Source organism: Orbicella franksi, chromosome 2 (assembly GCF_964199315.1).
Source record: "Orbicella franksi chromosome 2, jaOrbFran1.1, whole genome shotgun sequence".
Classification (NCBI taxonomy): domain Eukaryota; kingdom Metazoa; phylum Cnidaria; class Anthozoa; order Scleractinia; family Merulinidae; genus Orbicella; species Orbicella franksi.
In genome coordinates this window covers 18,281,163-18,300,520 of record NC_138146.1, presented here as the reverse complement: position 1 = coordinate 18,300,520, position 19,358 = coordinate 18,281,163, and the positions used below count along the sequence as shown (strand labels likewise).

Below are 19,358 nucleotides of genomic sequence, written 5' to 3'. Positions count from 1 at the left end.
TTTCCATGAATGTTGTGTGATTAATTAACTTATTTATTATGAAAAAGGAAACCCCTGCAGCCGGATTTAAAACTAGCAAGAGTTTGTGCTTGCCGCAGATTGGTAGGTAAGCTGTTTCACAGCACCGCACTACTAGCTGAAACTGAAAATTGGCGCGGGGGAGTGGAACAGCTAGTTTGCCCTCACAATTCCTCAGAGAAAAGGTAGATATTGGACTCCGATCAGTAAACATTGATTTCAGATAATCAGGGGCGAGACCAGAGATTTATAGACCATAGTGGCTGTTTTTAATTCTCGTTCAAGATTAAGTTTTTGCCAGCCAAGTCTAACAAAGAGATCATCCACATTGGCATCATACGAAGAAGAGGTCAAAATGCGCGCAGCGCGATTCTGTAGTGTTTGTAGTTTAATTGAAAGAGATTTATTGCAGTTACCCCATACGACGCTACAGTAATCGAAATGAGGTTGAACTAAAGCATTATAGATGCATAGGAGCGTTTCAAAAGGAACAAAAAACCTGCTTCTCTTCAAGATGCCAATGCAGCAGGCAATTTTTTTGGAAATATGTTCGATATGTACGTTCCGAGTTAAGTTTTCATCTATATATACTACAAGAGATTTCGTAAATTCTACTTGTTTAATAGAATTACAGTCGATAGTAAAAGACGGGAGTCTATTAAAAGTATTTAACCTTTGCCTTGAACCAATCAACATAAACTCAGTCTTTGACTTATTAAGAGTGAGTTTATTTGTCGTTAACTATTCAGTAATTTTAGTTAGATCATCGTTCATATTTTCCTCTAGATGCGCAACATCGTTACTGGAAAAGGTCAAATGAGTATCATCCGCATACAATCTGGGATGTGAGTTAACAAGACAGTTCGGTAGATCATTTATATAGAGTATAAAGAGGAGAGATCCAAGGATTGAACCTTGAGGAATACCGCAAGTTAAAGGTTGGCTATTCGAGAGAGAGCCATTTACAAAACATTTCTGTGTACGATTATCCAAGTAGGATTTAAACCAGTTAGACGAGTTTCTTCCGACACCATAGGCTTTTAATTTAGATAGCAATATAGAGTGATCGACGGTGTCAAAAGCTCTCTTCAGATCTAGAAATATTACTTGCGTTAACATTGCCTTTATCGATATTTAAAGCCCAATTATCAGTGGCTTCGAGTAAGGCAGTAACAGTGGAGTGAAGTGAACGAAACCCTGACTGATTACAGGAAATTAGATTATTTTCAGTTGAATATTCGTAAAATCGATTGTATACGATTCTCTCAAAGACCCTAGCCACAACAGGAATTACAGAAATAGGGCTGTAGTTATTTAAATGGGAACGTTCTCCCTGTTTAATTCGTGATATTCGTGATAGAACGCTAGTAGATTTATACTAAAACTCGATAGAAACGCAGAACTAGCACGAGCTGTTGACGTAATAATATAAAAGTGATTTTCCTTTCGATTCTCTTTCTCGCAGTAGTTTTAAAACACTGAAATTGTGAGCCGGGTTCATGTCCGTGTTCGATTGGCTCGAGTCACTGCGTTGTGTTCTTAGGTAAGAAACTTTACTCTCACAGTGCCTCTCCGTATCCATGTGTATATATATGTACGGGAAGGGGGGGTTGGAGGGGGGGAGGTTAACCCTCCGTGCAGGACTAGGATTCTATTCGGGGGGAAAGAGCAGAAATACACCTACTCGCTTCATGCTACCGAACACTGGATAAGCTCAAGCGGTATGGACCACTTAGCCAGACACAGACTTAACCTACCTTATCCAACAAATATTTAATATAATACTAGATAAAAATGCTCTTTTTTACACTGTTTTTCGTATGTTTGTAACAGTTCAGTATGCATTTATAACTATTGACAAATCGTTGGAGCGTTCACCCCTCTGTCTGTAACTATGGACAGATGGGATGTGCGTGTTAAAACTCACTGTTCTGGGTTTATGCCTGCAAAGTAATTTCTTTACTTCTCTCTTTATATCTTCCTTTAGGAAGGCGTAAATGAATGGGTTAATGGCGGAGTTGGTCAACATGAGAAGACGAGAAATGAGAGTTAATTCAAAAGAAACGCTACACTCAAGAGAAAAATACTGACACAAATGACGATAAGCCGACAGCATCCAGCATAACACGAAAAATAACACGACCAGCCCAAAAACCCTTGTTGCTGATCGTTCTTGAGTTACTTGACGAGGACTAACTGCCAGTTGTGGTTGGGATAGGTGCTGGTGTTTAGTCAGGGCGCGGATCTGCCTGGAATGTTTTTGAGAAATGATGAAAATGTGTCCGTATATCAGTAACATCACGACACAAGGCAGCAGATTGAAGGTGATAATTTGCAAAGTTCCGTATATCTCGAATGCACTCTCTCTTTGCGCGGGGGAATTAGTAAATATCCACGCGAATGGGATGAGCGAGAAGAGAATGGGTACGATCCACGCCACAGAAATCCATAGAAAAACGCGCGAGTTTGTCATGTTTTGAAAGTAGGTCAGCGGCTTCACCACGGAGAGGTAGCGGTCAGCGGTCATTGCGCACATGTTGGCGATGGAAACGAACAGCACAAGGTCGAAACTCAGTATCAGGACTGAGAAGTTACAAGTCGTCCAAAGAGCACAAGATGTAGACACGGGAATCAAAAAAAGCCCGACAAATAGGTCCGCCCACGATAGTGAGAGAATAAACCAGTTGGCTGCTTTGTGGAGCCTGTGACAAGTGACTATGACGTAAATGACAGGACCATTTCCCGCCAAAATTGTTAAACCAATCAGACCTCTTAGCACCCAGTACCACACGCCTGCTCTTGATGCGAAACCAGAAGTCGCAGATCCTGATGTTGTTTCGTTAGATGAACTGTTTTCCATTTGGGATTTCTTCAGTGAAGATCGAAAATCTTTGCCTCTTGTGAAAGAAACGCCGTTTACTGTGGAAATTAAGAGACAAATATAGTGAGAGGATCGAAATTGAAAAGATAGAACTAGGTTTCATTAAATTGCCTCAGCAGTAACCACTTGCAGCTGAAAGGTAGTGGTAAGGAAATTGAGTGAGGAGTCGTTATATCGCTTGTCTGACTTCTTGAAAATTAGTTTCCTTAGCTGTCACTTTTTTTGTCATTATTGTTGAGTTACTGTCGGAAAGTGGTCAGAAATTGCTTATGGCTATGATAGATTAATTTCCTGAATACTGGACCGGCTTTTAAAAGTCAAAATTCGGCGGCACTTTCCGGAATTAGAAACATTGCACAGACATCTGGAGGATTTAATTTTAACCCAATTACGAACGAGGTTTATATTTTATATGGAAAGTGTCTTATAAGCAGTTCCCATAGTTTCTGCACGGCACGTGCAGATTTAATTAAGCACGTTCGAACTGAAGAAATCGAAAGAAATCGAACCGGCGTCATATTGTAAAACTGAATTACGAACGATCTCTGTTTTTTTTTTTAAGGAGTGTGTCTTATGAGCAGTTCCGGTAATGTCTACATGGCACGTGCACACTATATCTAATTAAGCACGTTCGAAACGAAGAAATCTAAAGAAGTCGAACCGGCGTCATATGGTAAAACTGAATTACGAATGATGTCTGTAATTTTTTACGGAGTGTGTCTTATGAGCAGTTCCCATAATGTCTGCACGGCACGTGCACATTTAATTAAGTACGTTCGAACTGAAGAAATCGAAAGAAATCGAACCAGCGTCATCTTGTAAAACTGAAGATTCTGAAAGATTAGTTTAGAAATGTTACATTCTGCAAAGAATACTCCTTTCCTTAATAAAGAAGTCAAACTCAGATAATTTGTGAACATAGCACTAGGAAATGAAATTTTTCAAGAGTTCCCTGCAGCGAACGAGTGAGTAAACATGTCCTTAACCTGAGTCGCGCTTCCACACACAGAAAACCTTGTTTCAAGCCACCCACTGTAGATCAAAGCTCGCGACAGTCTTATAGCATCAGTGATAGATATATATAGAATTCAGCTTACCTATAAAGTGGAGAAACGGTTTAGCCAAGAAGTCGTACATTTGTTCTGCTTAAGTTGCATTTGGCTGACACTTTAAACGCTGTGATAGTTGATCAATATAGCAAAGAGAGCTAGTAAAAGCTCTTTGTAAATGTCCTTATTTAAAAGCGTCGCCTGCTGTTGATGTTTTCTGATTCGTGCTGACAAAGAAATTACTTACCATTCGCAGCGAATAGAAATTCACTTCCTGAGATGTTTAACCAATTTAATCCAAGCCCATATCTCGTAAATGCAATTTTCGACGTAAACAGAGTCGAAAGAAAAAACTGTCTAATTGGCTTTTTGCAATTATCGCAAGAGTTGTAAAATTTATATGCTGGTCACGACTGTTCTATATTGGAAAAAATAATAAAAACGAACAAAAGCTAATGATCTTCTACTCGGTGATATAGATAAAAAAACGTCCTGTATGCATATACTTAAATTCGATTCAATTTATGTAAATGACTTGACAATCAATTAAGAAATCCCTCTTAACTTAACTGTCTGATTCTGAAGAGTCATCGGCATTTCAAAGCAGCATGAGGGCGTCACAGCTCGCAGGTGACAGCAAAAATAAATAGTCAATAAACTGCTGCCAATGATAGTTTCAGCGCAATTGTGCGCATTTAACCATAATTCACAAACGAAATATTATAAAGCAGGATTCACTTTACGAGCTTAGCGGTACTCGTCATAATCTGGGAATAATACCTTAGAGTTTCCACGCCAACTAATTGTCAAGCTCAACCCGAACAAGCAGTACTCGAAAAGCAAATCTGCCGGGCATTTAGCCATCCTTGTCTCGCGCATTTTCAGTCTCATGGCATCTTAAGTGCGAGATGTGAATACGAATTATTAAATTCCGTGCGTAGTTTATAGAAGCGTCAATGATGATAAAAATGTCCTAAGTTTCGAGCCACCCACGTGCAGCTGAGGACTTTCGCGTGTTGGTTTCGATGCTACTATTTTTGTTTGGAAAGATCATAGACTAATCGAAAAAGCCCCAGTATCAATATTTCGGATAAAATTCACTTTCTGGTAGCTTATGTATGCTTTTACTTCACAAAATAATTTTTTTCAGGAGCCAATCACCCGAAGCCTCCATCCGCACTGTAAAGTAGGGTCAACCCTTTCCCGTATCATTCTATTTTTCAGTTAGAACTGTAATAACCGCAAGGGTCTCTTGGCTTCCCACAAAATATCTTGTTCCTACAGATAGAAAATGCAAAACAGGGCACAAAAGTGGCATTTCAGTCTTCGTTATAACAAAGAATGGCCTTAGCTCGGGTATAATTGGGTATTGAATAGGGGTCATGTGAAAACTCCCACGAGAGCTGTTACGAAAAATAGAAAGATACGGGAAAGGGTTGACTCACAGGGTTAGTATGGGAGATAGAGGCTCCGGATAATGGGCTCCTGTTTTTTTCCAATGGTGTTTTAAAAATTTACAAACTTTGTCTCCAACTTTTTGGGAAAATCAGCTTAAATGCCGGGTTTCAATTTGTTTCAATTCTAACCTTCAATATCCTCATTAAGAGATAAGAAGTTTTTCAAAATTATCGAAACTTTGAAAGAAAATCTTTATTTGGAAAAACGTGATTGATCAGTCAATAGTGGTGGAAATGTGTCTACATTCATGTGCCACTCAAATATTTTTGTTACAATACTAATCTTTCTAAAATAACCGCACAAAAACGAAAAAATGGCATATATTTTCGTTATTACGTGTGACTCAGCAAACAGATGTGACGTTAGCGCGTCGATTTCTCCCATATTAATTTCGCGATGCGTAAGTAGACCTCGTATCACCTTGATTATCTGCCCTGACGTCGATCAGTCAATTCACCGGTCGAGGCTGCGCATTTTGTAAGTATTATTTAATCAAGCTGTTTCCTGGTGGATTTTACTTGGAGATTTCCCAGTCGCCAATTAGCTTAGTGAAGAAGGGATAAATCGTCAATTAGAAAAAGCCATTTAAAGGATAAAAGCGAAATATAGTATGGGATAACAGGAAAAGCGATAAAAACAATGTCATGGATGTATTTGACGCCGAGAAAGGCCGATGTTGTTTTTTCTCCGGATTATAAATTCTTCCAAGAAGAACATACATTTCAAAAGGTGTCAGTTGTCAGTATGTTTGTTGAGGAGAATATTCGCTTGAAAACGAAGGAGCTAGAGAAAATGGAACAGAAACATACGTAAAATCTTTCAACCCTCTGCATTAACCCTCTCTCGTCTAAACTCCATATGAAAGACTGACCGAAGCAGTGGAGAGAACTTGACAATTGTCGCATAGTTAGCTTACGTATCACCTCGTTAGTTAACGATTTTTTTCACATTAGTGATTTGACTCGAACGTGATCTAGTTTTAAAGAGAGATTTATGATAATGCGTCACTCTAGAGAGTGATTATACAGATAAGGGATAACTCCATTTTTTTACACTTTAATGAACAGCATAAAGGGCAGAAGTCAGCTTTCATTGATCTAAACTTTAATTCAGCTGTCACTCACTAACCTTTGTTACTCCATAATTCTGCTTGGGCTGTGAAACTCAGTGTTTTCATAAGCTTTCAACAGGTACGATTAAGAGAGGTTGCCGGGCTCTCATTGCTTAGCTGTGGTGGATTTAGCTTAATCGGTAAGTTCGCCTTCAACGAAACCGCTAGTTATAGAAGTTCCTGTATACCTAAGTTTCTTTTTGGTTTCTAAAATTCACCTACCATGATAATTTCTCGTTAAAATTGTTTAGGATATCTGCCAACAATACTTCAATGCTTGGCACCGTACTGATTAAAAGGTTCTTTATAACAAGTGTATTTCTGACGTAGCAAGTTATAGCATGCCACCAAAACAGATTCACTTTTTCGACGAGATAACTTAAATTGAAAAATTATTAACATCTAAAATAAATAAAGGATATATTTATGATGATTTTCCAAGAATATTTCAGCTCATCTTGTTTTTCTTTTTGGTTCGGAACATACACGGTCGTCTTCTTACCTACCGAATCAAAGCGAAACACATTGCGTTTTATTTTTTCAGCCGAGCAGTGTCAACTATAACAACTCGACTTCAAAAAAGTGAAGAAAGAAAAAACAAACAAAAAAAAAAAAAAAAAATGGCCCGTCGATTGCTTTATTTGTACAAAATGGGTGATTAATTTGAAGAAGCTGTCACGATATACTTCAAGATTTTCTTTGTGTTGAGAAAACAACTTCCACTGAACGAAAAAGCCTCGAAATAATGTGGCTGACCAAAGCAGAAAAAACGTAAGAAACAACAGTAAACCAATAGAAAGTGAGGATTTTAGTAACTGAGAAAGATTTAGACAGTTTGCAAACGACGAATTAACTTGAAAGACTGAGGCTAATTTTTTTTTAAGAAGTTTGACGTATTTCACACGATCAAGATCTCGCCGGTCTTCTCAGAAGTCAGAACCTTTTGAGTCGAGACCATGATTTTTTGTCGACAAATCACTAAACCACTTATGAATATATTTGGGAGATGAGAAAATTTCTGATCATGTGAACACATTTTTGAAGAAGATAAACCGTCCTTTAGTACAATGAGGTCAATAAGGTGTTCAGTATTGTAACTGACAAAGTACTGGCGAATGCCACACAAAAAAAACAACTATCATACTGATTTCTAGCGCGAGAAAATTCGATGCCAATCTGTTAATTTCGGGATTACTTTGTCTTAATAAGAAAAGCATATGACCTTTTACATGTAATCATGTCACCCTTATTTAAATATTCTGCGTTTTTTTTGTTCTGACGAATTTCCCTGGTTAGAAACAACTTTTCTTTATAATCAGGAGAAAAGAAGGCAATTTTTTTTTATGCCCGACAAAGACTGATTTATCAATATTCGTGATCATGAGAGAGCCGCAAGTAAATTTTTTCCCACTAATATAAAAACTCAGACATTTTTTAGTGCTTTCGAAAGGCTCCTTCTTCAAATTATTTAGCTATGAGTTGTGAAACTTTGCAGTCACACCAGGATTTGGTCTGATCTCTTCATCTCTCGGGACAAATTTCTTGTTTTTCGTGGCTAATATATTAATATAAGGAATCGTTTGCCGGACTCCATTGCAATGTATTACCTAGCGAACTCCCGCCTAGCGTTGCAATCTCACAATTTACCCAATGCTTTTCCCCTTTAATTTAAATTTATTATAAATGAACGGTTTAAACTGCTGATTAAGCTCTTGCACAATCGCCTAGAAGAAAAAAACTGACAAGATAATCTATAGTTGTTGTCACAGTTGAATCCCGATTTTTCGAAACCTTGATTTTGCTTCTTTTGCAAAATGTTACAAAAACTCTACCCTCAGTTTTGTAAAATTCCCGATTTATCGAACCAATTAATTTCGTCCCATAGGTGGTTCGAACACCAGGATTGCACTGTATCGTTACAAAGGGCGAGGTGAATATCGCATAATACATCAAAAGCGCAATCGTACTGCCAGCATGTGTACGAAGTGAGCTATTCCGAGACATTTAACCTGCACTGACCAACATAAGACTTAATAATGTTTATCTTAACAGGATAGGAAGACATATGGCAGTTGTCCCACGACGGATTATGCAAATTTTCAGGCTGGGATGGGATCTTTACGTGTGTTAGTTTGGACTCAGACAAACAAACACTTTCCTTTGAAATGTTTTACTGAGTTTTTTTATTAAGAAAAAAAAAACTACAAACGACACCTCGAAAGTGGTATGTTTTAAAGATAGCAACTGAAAAAGGAAAACCCTTGTTGTTAGGATCATTCGTTTGATTTGATACTTCTCTCTCTCCCTTTCAGGTAATATGGGTCTCATTTTCTGAACTCTTTGAGAGACATAGATCTAGAATTTACAAAAACGATTAATTATAATACAGATAGTCGTAGCTCATTTTTGAATAGAAGCGAAACCTGATAAATATGATTATGGATTTAATGTTGTGTCTTGAAAATCATGAGGCTTGTGTAAATATACAGGATAATAACAGAACGCCTTTAGATAGAAAGCTACTGCGTCCAAGCAATAACGATGAAATGAAAGTTTTGTACTGAAGTAGAACATAGTCAAAAAATGTACTAACTCAGTTATGGGAAAAGGGGAACTGACTGGATTATTATTCCCCTTGATAATTTAGGCTGTAATGTTTGCCCTCGAGAAGCTTTAAAAATTGCCGAGAATTGTATTATATCTACAACAAGGGAAGGAAAACAAACAATATCGCTTGATCAATGCAAAAAAACTGGCGTGACAGGAAACCGACTGAGAAGACAACTTCATTGGGAAACTGTCTCTTACCTGAATCACCGGACGCTTGAGAGGGAACGCTGGTCAGTGAAATCTGTCCACTTTATCGGTACGTAACTAAACCGTGCAGTTTATTGCAGGTGCATCGTACGGTAAAGTGGTCACTTTGAGATTCAACCGACATGGCTTGACAGTCTTGACAGAACTTATGATAAGCAGTTGACATGAGTAGCCGGTTTTCTTTTGCTTGTAGCGAATCAGCCAGCAGCATCTATGACAGCTGTTTTTCTTTTGCCTGAACAAAAACAATCACATAATTGCAACGGATCATTTTCTTGTTTCCTATATCTTTTTTCGCCCTACCAAAAAAGTGCATTTTGCAGTTTACCTGAATGATGTTAGGTAAATTTTTGGCTCTGCGGATAAAGAAAATTATTGGGTTCAATGTGATTATGACTAGCGATAGTGATAATGCGTTATATGCGTTTCTGAAATAGTAGGTAATTAGTCTGTTTGCATCCAAGATGACAGTTATCTACGTTTTCGCTGTAGTGAAAGATTCAATTTCCAATTTCCGCTCCGGGTCTTCTCTGTTCCCGCGACACCATGCACAGTTTCTGTTATTGCAAATTTACCTGTATACACTTGGTTTGCCTGGCCAAGAGGCCGCGGGATTTGAAAGTAGGTAGCACTTCTTAATGACGTTTACAAATTAAAAAAGAAAAAGAACGATCACCGTGAACTCTGCAGAACACCTGTAGACTAGAATAGATTCATCAAGCCTTTATCATCTCAGGTCCATTCACCTACGGTCAACATTACGAGGTTTTGAAAACTAAGGCCAATATTAATATGTCAGAAAAGACAATGAGTTAGAATCTTGGAGCCCTCAAAGTTTTTATTGTTTCCACACGCAAACTTGTCTTGCCTGTGTACGAGGTCTTTAACATAGTTCCCTAGCCGGTAACTGAAGATAAAACTACATAACAGGGTTTTCACTAGAAATGATTATAGCTATGTTTCAGTTTTGCTCGTTGCAATCTCTTTCCTTCAGCCCCTGTTATAAGAAAACCTGAAACAGGTCAATACAACTGAATCATACAGGCACAACTAAACGCAAGCCATATCTTGCTCGAGTTGCCACTCCGAGTGGCAACATTCATAGTATGAAAAACCGTCATTTCACGTCCCAGGCTAGAATAAGGTTACTCAGTAATTTGAACCCATTATGTATCATCGAATCTACATCGAATTTATGGTTCTAGGAGAACCGATTACTCTGAAGGTAATAATTTGGTTTGTATAATATCTCCTTCACAGAAATATATGAAGTCCAGTTATTTCCTACCCTGCGAGTAGGCTCAAGTTTAGCACACGCGAGAGCGGCGATCCAAGCGAGCGACGAAGCATCTTCACCAGATCCCTCTCCGCTCTTCACCACTTGCGCGAGTGACTCATAGGTGAGCCTGCTCGCAGGCTTGCTATTTCTGAACGCCTTACATAGAAACAAAACCTTTTATGCAAGGGGATAGGAGGAGTTTAGAATCTAAATTATATGGCATCAAGTCGATTCTTCGTAATACGTGTCTTAACAGTGTTTGCCATATGTTGTAAACTGTTCCACGCTAGTTCTTGCTTAGTTCAGAACTTTACGAGTTAACTTTCAAATTCCTGCATTACCTCCCGAACTGATTAAACCAAAATCCTCAGTGCAGGGCAGTGTAATGATCAAACATCAGAGTATATAGGCTGTGAAACATCACTTTTCTAAATTTTCAGTCTTGACGTTACTGAATATCTGTAAAGGATAAATCGATGGCCCTTCTTTATGTGGCACAACAAGGAAGCTTATTATTTTTCTGTTTAACAGACTGATTCTCTGCAGCTAGTTTTCCAATATTAACAGTTCCGTTAGTTCCATTCTGGATGTGTGCCAAGTGATCCGCTGGAAGAGGCAACACTGTTCTCGATTTTTTCTCGTTTTCTCTTTTCTTTATCCCCTCATATATGTGCTTCACAAGATCCTCAAACGCCTCGGTGACGTTCGTGGAATCTAGCGCTGACGTCTCCATAAAAAGCATATCCTGGTCAGTGGCGTATTGGCGACCTCGTTTAGTTTCTACGATCCGAAGATGTTTGAGGTCCGATTTGTTGCCGACTATGATTACGGACAAGTTTGAATCGGTATGTTGTTTCAGTTCCTCTATCCATTTGTCGAGGTTTTGGAACGACGTTACCTTGGCAATGTCGTAAACTAAGATGGCGCCCATGGCTCCTCGGTAGTAGGCGCTTGTGATGGCTCGGTAGCGCTCTTGGCCTGGGAAGAGAAAAAGTACGTTGAAGTATTGCACCAAGCAATAGCGTGTTTTTACATTTAAAAGACATTACGTGTTATATATGGTGTCAAAACGACGGTCTGTAGTGTAAGATAGGGAATGATATAAGCCTATTCCATCTGAAAAGAGCATGGGCCGAGAGCGTCAAACACAATATCTTAGTGTTCACTTCTCAAGAATCATAGGAAGTTGCACTTCACAAAAAACTCAATAACTTGTGAGCCCACGATAGTCGTCTTGGTAAATTGTCGTCCATTGCAACTGGCAATGAATTCTAAACGAAATTCGACGCAGACACATGCACAAGCAAAATCATCCGAACATTCCGAAAAGGTTAGGCGGGAGGTAACCTAGATCCAGTGTTTTCTTGGCCAAACGTATCCACGTGTGGTAAACATCCTTGTGCTTGTGTTATGCCTGAGCGGTATTTCGTTTTCACTAGTTGCAGCGCAAACGTAAGCATAAGCGCAAGCACAAGGAAAAGGAAAAATTTGATCCTTGTGCTTGTCCTTGCCCTTGTGCTTATGCCTGCGAAGAATGAGAATATCGAGAATTAAGAATATCAAGGCTGAAATTTGCGAAATTCTAAGAATATTTTGAAAAGAATGTAATTTTGTGCGTTGAAAATGTGTAAATACAATACAATTAAACCGTATAACATTCTTTCTTTCTGTACACGGCAGAACAAGCCAAAACAAAAAAAACAAAACAGTAACAACAACAAAAAACATTAACAGAACCAGCCGTATATTCGATCCTAATAACATTTCTGCGAGAAGTCATGTGTGTCATATAAGGATTTATTGTTTGCAGTTCTGGCTCCAAAATTGCTTCAACGCCATGAAAGTCCATGAAACGGAAATGCTATACATCATATTATATTTGCAAGATTATTTTTAGCTTCAAATCGGCAGAAAAACACAGTAAGAATGTTCCGCCTGGGCTGGGAAATAATATTCTTATTAAAAAGAGTATAAATAGTTTACTGTTACCGGAAGGGTACCAAGACTTGCACAAATATCAGGTGATCAATGATTCTCGAGTTTTTTTATTTCATAGGTACTGAGATTTACTTACTTCTTCACTTTACTACTTTTCACAGTAGTGCTAAAATTGCTGTCTAACTTAAAACTATTGAGTGTAGCCGGGAATAACGGAGTTAGCACGTTGTGACTTACCTAAACTGATATTATTATTATTATTATTATTGTTATTATTATTATTATTGTTATTATTATTATTATTATTATTGTTATTATTATTATTATTATTGTTATTATTATTATTATTATTATTGTTATTATTATTATTATTGTTGTTATTATTATTATCAAAAGCAGTGATATTGAAGCCGGCATATATACAGAAAACTGCTCTTAAAAAGTTATTGAATTCTTTACACTATAAACTATATACTTGCTGATCGGTTCAACGGTCGTTAAATATGCATTGATCAATATGTCATTATTGGAGACGTGTGAGTCCAGGAGTGTTCCAATCTGCAGTCGCACTTCGTTGAGCCTGCATGGCCTCCAAGGACATTTAATACTTATATATAATTGCAGTTTACTTATTTAAGAACAGTCAGGAGTTTAATAATGTGTATCGGTACAGAAATAATTAAGACGACACAGTGAGCCTTACATGATCTCGAACTATATTGATATTATTAATTAGTATTCAGAAGTAGAAGTTAAACGAATTATTTAGCTTTAGAGTTGAACTAAAACCGTTATAAAATGAAATTTATTCAATGATTATTATACCTTACTTCTTCAGTTTTTTTCCTACTCCATTAACTTGGGATACTATACCTTCCATTACACATATACATAAAACGATACGCTGCCAAAATTTTCAAAAATTTTAAAAATGTTTTTCAATATCGGAAGTATAACTTGCCTGCGGTGTCCCAAATCTGAGCGCGGATATTTTTGTCTTCCACTTCAATCGTCTTTTGAGCCAGTTCTACGCCGATAGTTGCCTTGGAGCCGAGATGGAATTCGTTCTTGGTGTAGCGTGACAACAAGTTGGACTTCCCAACTCCAGAATCACCAATTAAAACGATTTTGAATAGATAATCGTACGCGTCTTCCACGCTCGCTTGTCGTTCAAACATAATACTTGTCTGATAGTTATTACTAGGATTGGGCTTTCAGGCGTCGGTTGTTACCATACAAATGCAACTAGCATGGACCGATTAAGTAATTCTTTCTCTATCGATCGCTTGCTCTTTCTTCAACATTTGCAAAATCGGTCAGAGCTCTGTCAAAGGAAATCGTAAAATATGTTAGTCAGCCATACCGTGTTCTTTGTCAGTGTTGCATCTGCGTGAAAGACAACATAAGCAACAACAAAGGGGTTGAAGTCGGTTGTATCGCAAAGATTTTCTTCCGATCGCAAGCACATCGAAACAACTTTGCTGTTGATTGTTGCAATAATGCAAAATTAAAGTTATCGATCGTTTCCTTGATGTCAAATATAGGAATTGCCCACATACAATACTATGTTTACTATATGTCTTTTCGCGAGCTTAGCTTACGTGAGTTTTGCTTACACATTTTCTTTGCACTCTGCATCCTACTAAAACACTTCGCTTTCAGATTACAGAGCTGGTGATGATTACCTCGGATAGAGAAAGCCCAAGACTAGTTAAAATTGCCTTAGAATTATATAATTTAATATTTAATAATCTCAGTAGTACCGAAATTTAACTTACCTCGAGACGTAAGCGTATTCTATTGTACTGATGTTGTTGGTAAAAAATCCCAAAATTCTGTTATTACGCAGGTGCGATTTCCTCTAAAAACGGTAGAGCCTTGTTTTAGATATTAACTGTAACCTAAAGCAAACTTATAATTTAGGCTTGATGAGTCTGTGGTGTCGTTGAGTTATGAAAGCGCCTGAGGTAAGTTGTGTACGTTTTGCTTTCCTTCAGTATGCTAATCAAGCCTTGTTTTTGTTCATCTTTAAACATGAGGGCAGGAACTTAGCCATTTGTTAACAGGTGACCTCGTAAACAAAAGGTTTGAAAAATGGACGAAGAAGTGATCTTTTTGTGCGATGAAATTAACAATAACTGTGAATCGAAATGAGTTAACAATACGAAGAAAAACCCCATGCGATACTGCTGATGTAAACTGACAAGCCGTTGAGCTCATCGGCCAATGTATTACCAATCAATTTAGAAACAGTGTAACCGGAAAATAATGAAAAAAAAAACAACAACAAAAAAAAAAACAATAATAATAATAATAATAAAAGAAATAAAAAATTGCAAACAACCAAGCATGTCAGAAGAATAATAGAGAAATAAGCAGACAGAAAAGCCAAGAGCAGAAAAAATTCACATGTTGACCTCGATAAAAACATTTTTTTTTTTTGCCTGGCTAAAAGTTGCTAAACACTTTGTAAATCAAGCCAGGGCTGATCAAGCCTTTTTGGCAAGTGTCACGTATCGCCACGAACTATATTTATGGATTAATTCGTCAGTTTTTCTGGTTATTACCTTAACCGTGGAAAACACGGCAAAGTTAAATGTCTTTCTGTTCTTTTCTCACTTTGCTTTGTTTTTATTTTTCAGTTACCTTGGGGTACTGGGAATTAACCGCGAGCTGACCGCGAAAGATTGACCAATGAGCTCTTTCAATGGTGACGTAAGGTTCCCAATAATGGCTTACTTTTTGGACGGGTACAATGTTCGTAATTAGCCAAAAATAAACCTCACAAAGATGCTGAGGATGAGATATTTTAGAAAGGTATAAATGCCTGGAGATAACTATTGATTACACTACTAGTCACCAGCTAGAGGGGGAGAATAGCCACGCTAACATGGTTTGGAAGGAAAACGGCAAGTTCGGGGTTCACACTGGTCGAACTCTTCGAAAGTCCGCCGAGCAGTCTTCTAACAAGAGGGATCGCGGATTTCTGATCAAAACCGTTACTAACCCGGACATCAACTTCACCGATGAAGACATAAGGAGATGCCTGAAGAGGTGTCAAATACAAGACGGTCTTAACGTCGAAAACGTGGTGAAAGAAAGCCGCGAAAGTCGGCATCGTCGCTTCTGGCATGTCGGCGGCCGTGCAATCCATGATAACTCGCTGTTGTATTCTCTCGGAAAGCGAAAACGATGGCTCGTATCTTCGGTCTTGAGGGAGCAAATTCCTGCAGATTACGACAGTGAAAATGACTATAGCGTGGTACTTGTAGAAAGGGAATCACTAAATAATTCTTCTTGGTACTGCCATTCTCCGAGACTGAAACGGGGAGATTGCAATGAGGTAGTGGACGGTGAAAACGTAAGGAAACCCAAACGGAGAAAGTTCGCTCACGTCGGGGACTTGTGGAGCAGTTCAGACAAAACCGAGATCTTTTACGAGGTGAATCATACAGAAACTACCACTTCCTGGCCGAGCTTCTTGCAGTATGACTGGAGGGAGTCCAGAGATCAGAACAAGGCTCGATGTAAACAGAAGGGGACAAAGAACAAAAGGCGTATGTGGGGGGAATTCAGCAAGAACGAGTTGGGCAAGACATCTTGTGAATCTCGTCAAGAAAGAACTTTTGATCAAGACATGAAAACTACTATTGAAGAGGAGGAAGAGATGGTTCTGAGTGTAGACAACTTTGGGCACTGTTCAGGCTCAATGTTAGATGAACATTACTTTGTACAAAGATCTGTTAATAAGTACTTTGATATCGGAAATTACATCTGGGAAGCTCTAACAGCAACTCCAGCACGTAGTGGCGTAAAGAACAAAAAGAAACATGGCGAGAGAACACCCTCTACTGTAGACCCGGCCTCTTCACAGATGGTCCAGCGGCATGGAAAAGGATCTGCTGTTCACATTGACTCTGTAGACAGTCTGCATAATGGTTACCATGACAGCACAGTGTTTGAAACTCCAAGTTCTGGTGTAAATACTCCTCTGACTGCTGATGGTGTAACTTACTGTAAAGCAGTTTCTGTAAATGTAGACATCGAGAGTGAAAAACTTGACCCCTGGGCACTGCAGGCACAATTTGGAGAGATGTACAAAGAGAGTGATAGTGTGCCACGGCGATTCAGCATTAACTGCCCTACCGATCAGTCTACTAAGTTCGTCATCACATGCTGGCCCAATGATGCTCTCAAGACTATGGATAACAGAACTGAGAGGGTAGCTGTGACAGTTATCAGTGATTCGATGCCCTCTAAAAAATCTTATGACTGCAAGGAATTCTTGAGAGATTTCTTCAGTGTTTCAGAGCAAGGGAGTCAAATTGAAGATGAACCACCATGCAGCACTTTGCTTGATCAAAGTCAGTTCATCTCTGATGATAACTGTCCCAGCAGAGTAGCGGTGATGCCTTTTGATCTGCTTTGTGATATAAACAGATGGTCGTACAAAGCGTCCGTACCAAGTCTTGCTCTGCCAGATGGTCTGAAAAGTAATGCACCATGTAGAAAAGCCATGGCTAATGGAGAATCAAATGTTCCCAGTCTACCTGAAACTGTTGTATGTGAAATCTGCTGCTGTGAATTTTATTTGGACAGTGGCAATGGTAAGAATGAAATTTCCATCATCATTTGTTATTATTTAATTATTGCCAAACTGAGGGTTTAGCCATGTACGTTTAAGAACTCCATCTAAAATTGTACAATGATATAAACAATGTATGGGTCAACAAATGTATGTGGTATGGCTTGGTCACTGCAACATTTTGTGGTCTGATACAATTTGACACATTGAAAATCTTCACGAGAAAATATACCTGAATACTCTCAGATGTTAATTTTGCATAACGACAGTCAAGCATTGGTACAGTGAAAAATTGTTAGCTAAAAATGAATGATATCATGATGATTGATGATGATTCAATCAAAATTGACCTCAAATGTGCATAATCTCTGCCTACCTGTAGGTGTCATACATAAAATTAATAACTCCAAGTCCTAGTCTAATGTATGATAATTTTTCTTTTAGAAACCAGACCCATGGAGTTTTCCTGTACTGCTATGAAGTCCTGTTCACACTGGTTCTGCAATGAATGTTGGAAGGCTTACTTGTTTACTGAGTTACAACAGGGCAAGACCATCATCAAGTGTCCAGCTCATGACTGTGATGTGCCAGTTGATGATGTCACCTTAATGGGACTTCTACCAGACAGGTTCCTGAAGTTCCTAACTATGCGACAAGAGAAAACAGTGGAGTTGAATTCTGAATGGCAGTGGTGCCCTGGGGACAAGTGTAACCTGGTTGTCAAGGCAACTGCCCACAAAAGCACAAAAGAAACAAAGGAAGAAGTTGATCCAGTGCCCATATGTTGCCAGTGTGGACACAAATGGTGTTTTGCCTGCCAGGAGGAACCTCATTGGCCAGCATCATGTGCAGAGGCTGCGTTCTTTCGTTCTCAGACAGAGGCTTATGAAAAGCTTATTAGAGCCAAAACTGGTGGAATAACTTCGGTTAATGTTAAGCGATGCCCTCATTGCCGTTACCCCATTGAAAAGCACCAAGGGTGTCCTCATATGTCTTGTGTCATGTGCAAGGGAGAGTTTTGCTGGACCTGCCTTGGAAACTGGGCCAATCATCACTGGGATAAGTGTGACAAAGACTTGAAACAAGAGGAGGAGGTGGAACTGGTTAATCATATTGGATCAACTCGGTTCAACAGGCATTTGCGAGTTGCTATTGCGAACCGCGTTGCAAGAGCTGGTCCCATCCTGTATGAGAAGTACAGTGCTGTCAAGAAGCTTGAAGGAGTGCTGCAAGTTCACAATGGACTTTTTGGAGGCAGCTTTTGTGAGGAAAAAGGCTCCATGTGGTCAGCTTCCTTCTTGCTGCTGAGCTTGTACAATTCTCATAAAGTGCCTAAGTACCTTAAAGCTTCCATAGATTTCAAGTTTCAAGCTCATTTTGTCATCGAAGGTGTGTCCATCTTGATGGCAGTTTCTAAAACAAAGAGTTGTCATGGTAAGCTTCAGAGGCTTGTATCAACCCTGTTGTTTGTTGTGGACAGGCTGGAGGACATGGCTAATAAGAGAAAGCTTTACTCAGAAACTGACAAGGTGCATTTCAAGAGGCTTATGAGGGCTGGAAAGCAGTGCATTGATTGTATTAGAAAACTTTGCATCAAAGCTCATCAAAACTAAATGACAATTGTTTTTCAAATAAATCAAGGGAAAATTGTACAATGCATACAGTATGTGCATGAGGAACAAAGAGAATGTGTTTTCTAGATACATTTATATTTATTCAAGGTGGTGTCAAAAATAAACCAAAATGTGTAATCTAGAATTCAGTTACAAATTATTAAATATTGTTACAAATTATTGAAACCTGTTGTTTTTATTTTTGTAAAGCTATTCTAATCTAAATATTAATTTGTCGGCAACATCCAGAGGACATCACGCGAACTCTGAAACACTGAAATGATAATAAAAACTAAAACTAAATTAATTTTTCAGTTTATTTCATGAATGACTTTTTATGTTAGTAAATCCTGGTTTTCAAAGAGCAGCAAACGGTTTGCTGATAATGTCAGGCCTTTTTCAATCAAAATAAGTGTATTTGTACTTTCTCGTAGATCACTCCTAGCCAATACCATGCCAAATTCTGTTCCCCTTTCCCTGAAAATATTATGACTTTCTTCAAAGAAGTTTCAGCTCCTCCTTCAGACAAAAACTGCTAATAAAATGCATCTCACTTTCACGAAATGTAAAGGAAAATTAACGGTTTGATGAAAAGCTGTAACGCTCAAT

General features: G+C 38.5%; 3 protein-coding genes across 5 annotated transcripts; 1 reads left to right on the top strand and 2 right to left on the bottom strand.

Moving 5' to 3' along the window:
- LOC145478411 (octopamine receptor beta-2R-like) lies at positions 1-9,377 on the bottom strand. 2 transcript variants are annotated; one of them, XM_081456439.1, is made up of 2 exons: positions 9,326-9,377; positions 1-2,937 (listed from the first exon to the last, which is right to left on the bottom strand). In XM_081456439.1, the coding sequence occupies exon 2, from the start codon at positions 2,876-2,878 to the stop codon at positions 1,853-1,855; it is 1,026 nt and encodes a 341-aa protein (XP_081312565.1). In that variant the 5' UTR covers positions 2,879-2,937; positions 9,326-9,377; the 3' UTR covers positions 1-1,852. The 2 variants fall into 2 exon arrangements, with proteins under 2 accessions (XP_081312565.1, XP_081312564.1); XM_081456438.1 differs by lacking the exon at positions 9,326-9,377 and adding an exon at positions 4,729-5,564.
- A 310-nt stretch (positions 9,378-9,687) lies between these two features.
- On the bottom strand, positions 9,688-14,745 carry LOC145478425 (ras-related protein Rab-11B-like). 2 transcript variants are annotated; one of them, XM_081456452.1, is made up of 3 exons: positions 14,330-14,745; positions 13,513-13,875; positions 9,688-11,591 (listed from the first exon to the last, which is right to left on the bottom strand). In XM_081456452.1, the coding sequence occupies exons 2-3, from the start codon at positions 13,727-13,729 to the stop codon at positions 11,101-11,103; spliced, it is 708 nt and encodes a 235-aa protein (XP_081312578.1). In that variant the 5' UTR covers positions 13,730-13,875; positions 14,330-14,745; the 3' UTR covers positions 9,688-11,100. The 2 variants fall into 2 exon arrangements, with proteins under 2 accessions (XP_081312578.1, XP_081312579.1); XM_081456453.1 differs by lacking the exon at positions 14,330-14,745 and having other exon boundaries at positions 13,513-14,235.
- Positions 14,746-15,208: 463 nt separating this feature from the next.
- Positions 15,209-18,749, top strand: LOC145478398 (uncharacterized). Its single transcript, XM_081456415.1, has 2 exons — positions 15,209-17,158; positions 17,581-18,749. Exons 1-2 carry the CDS (start codon positions 15,442-15,444, stop codon positions 18,747-18,749), a joined length of 2,886 nt encoding a protein of 961 aa, XP_081312541.1. The 5' UTR covers positions 15,209-15,441.
- Positions 18,750-19,358: the final 609 nt, after the last annotated feature.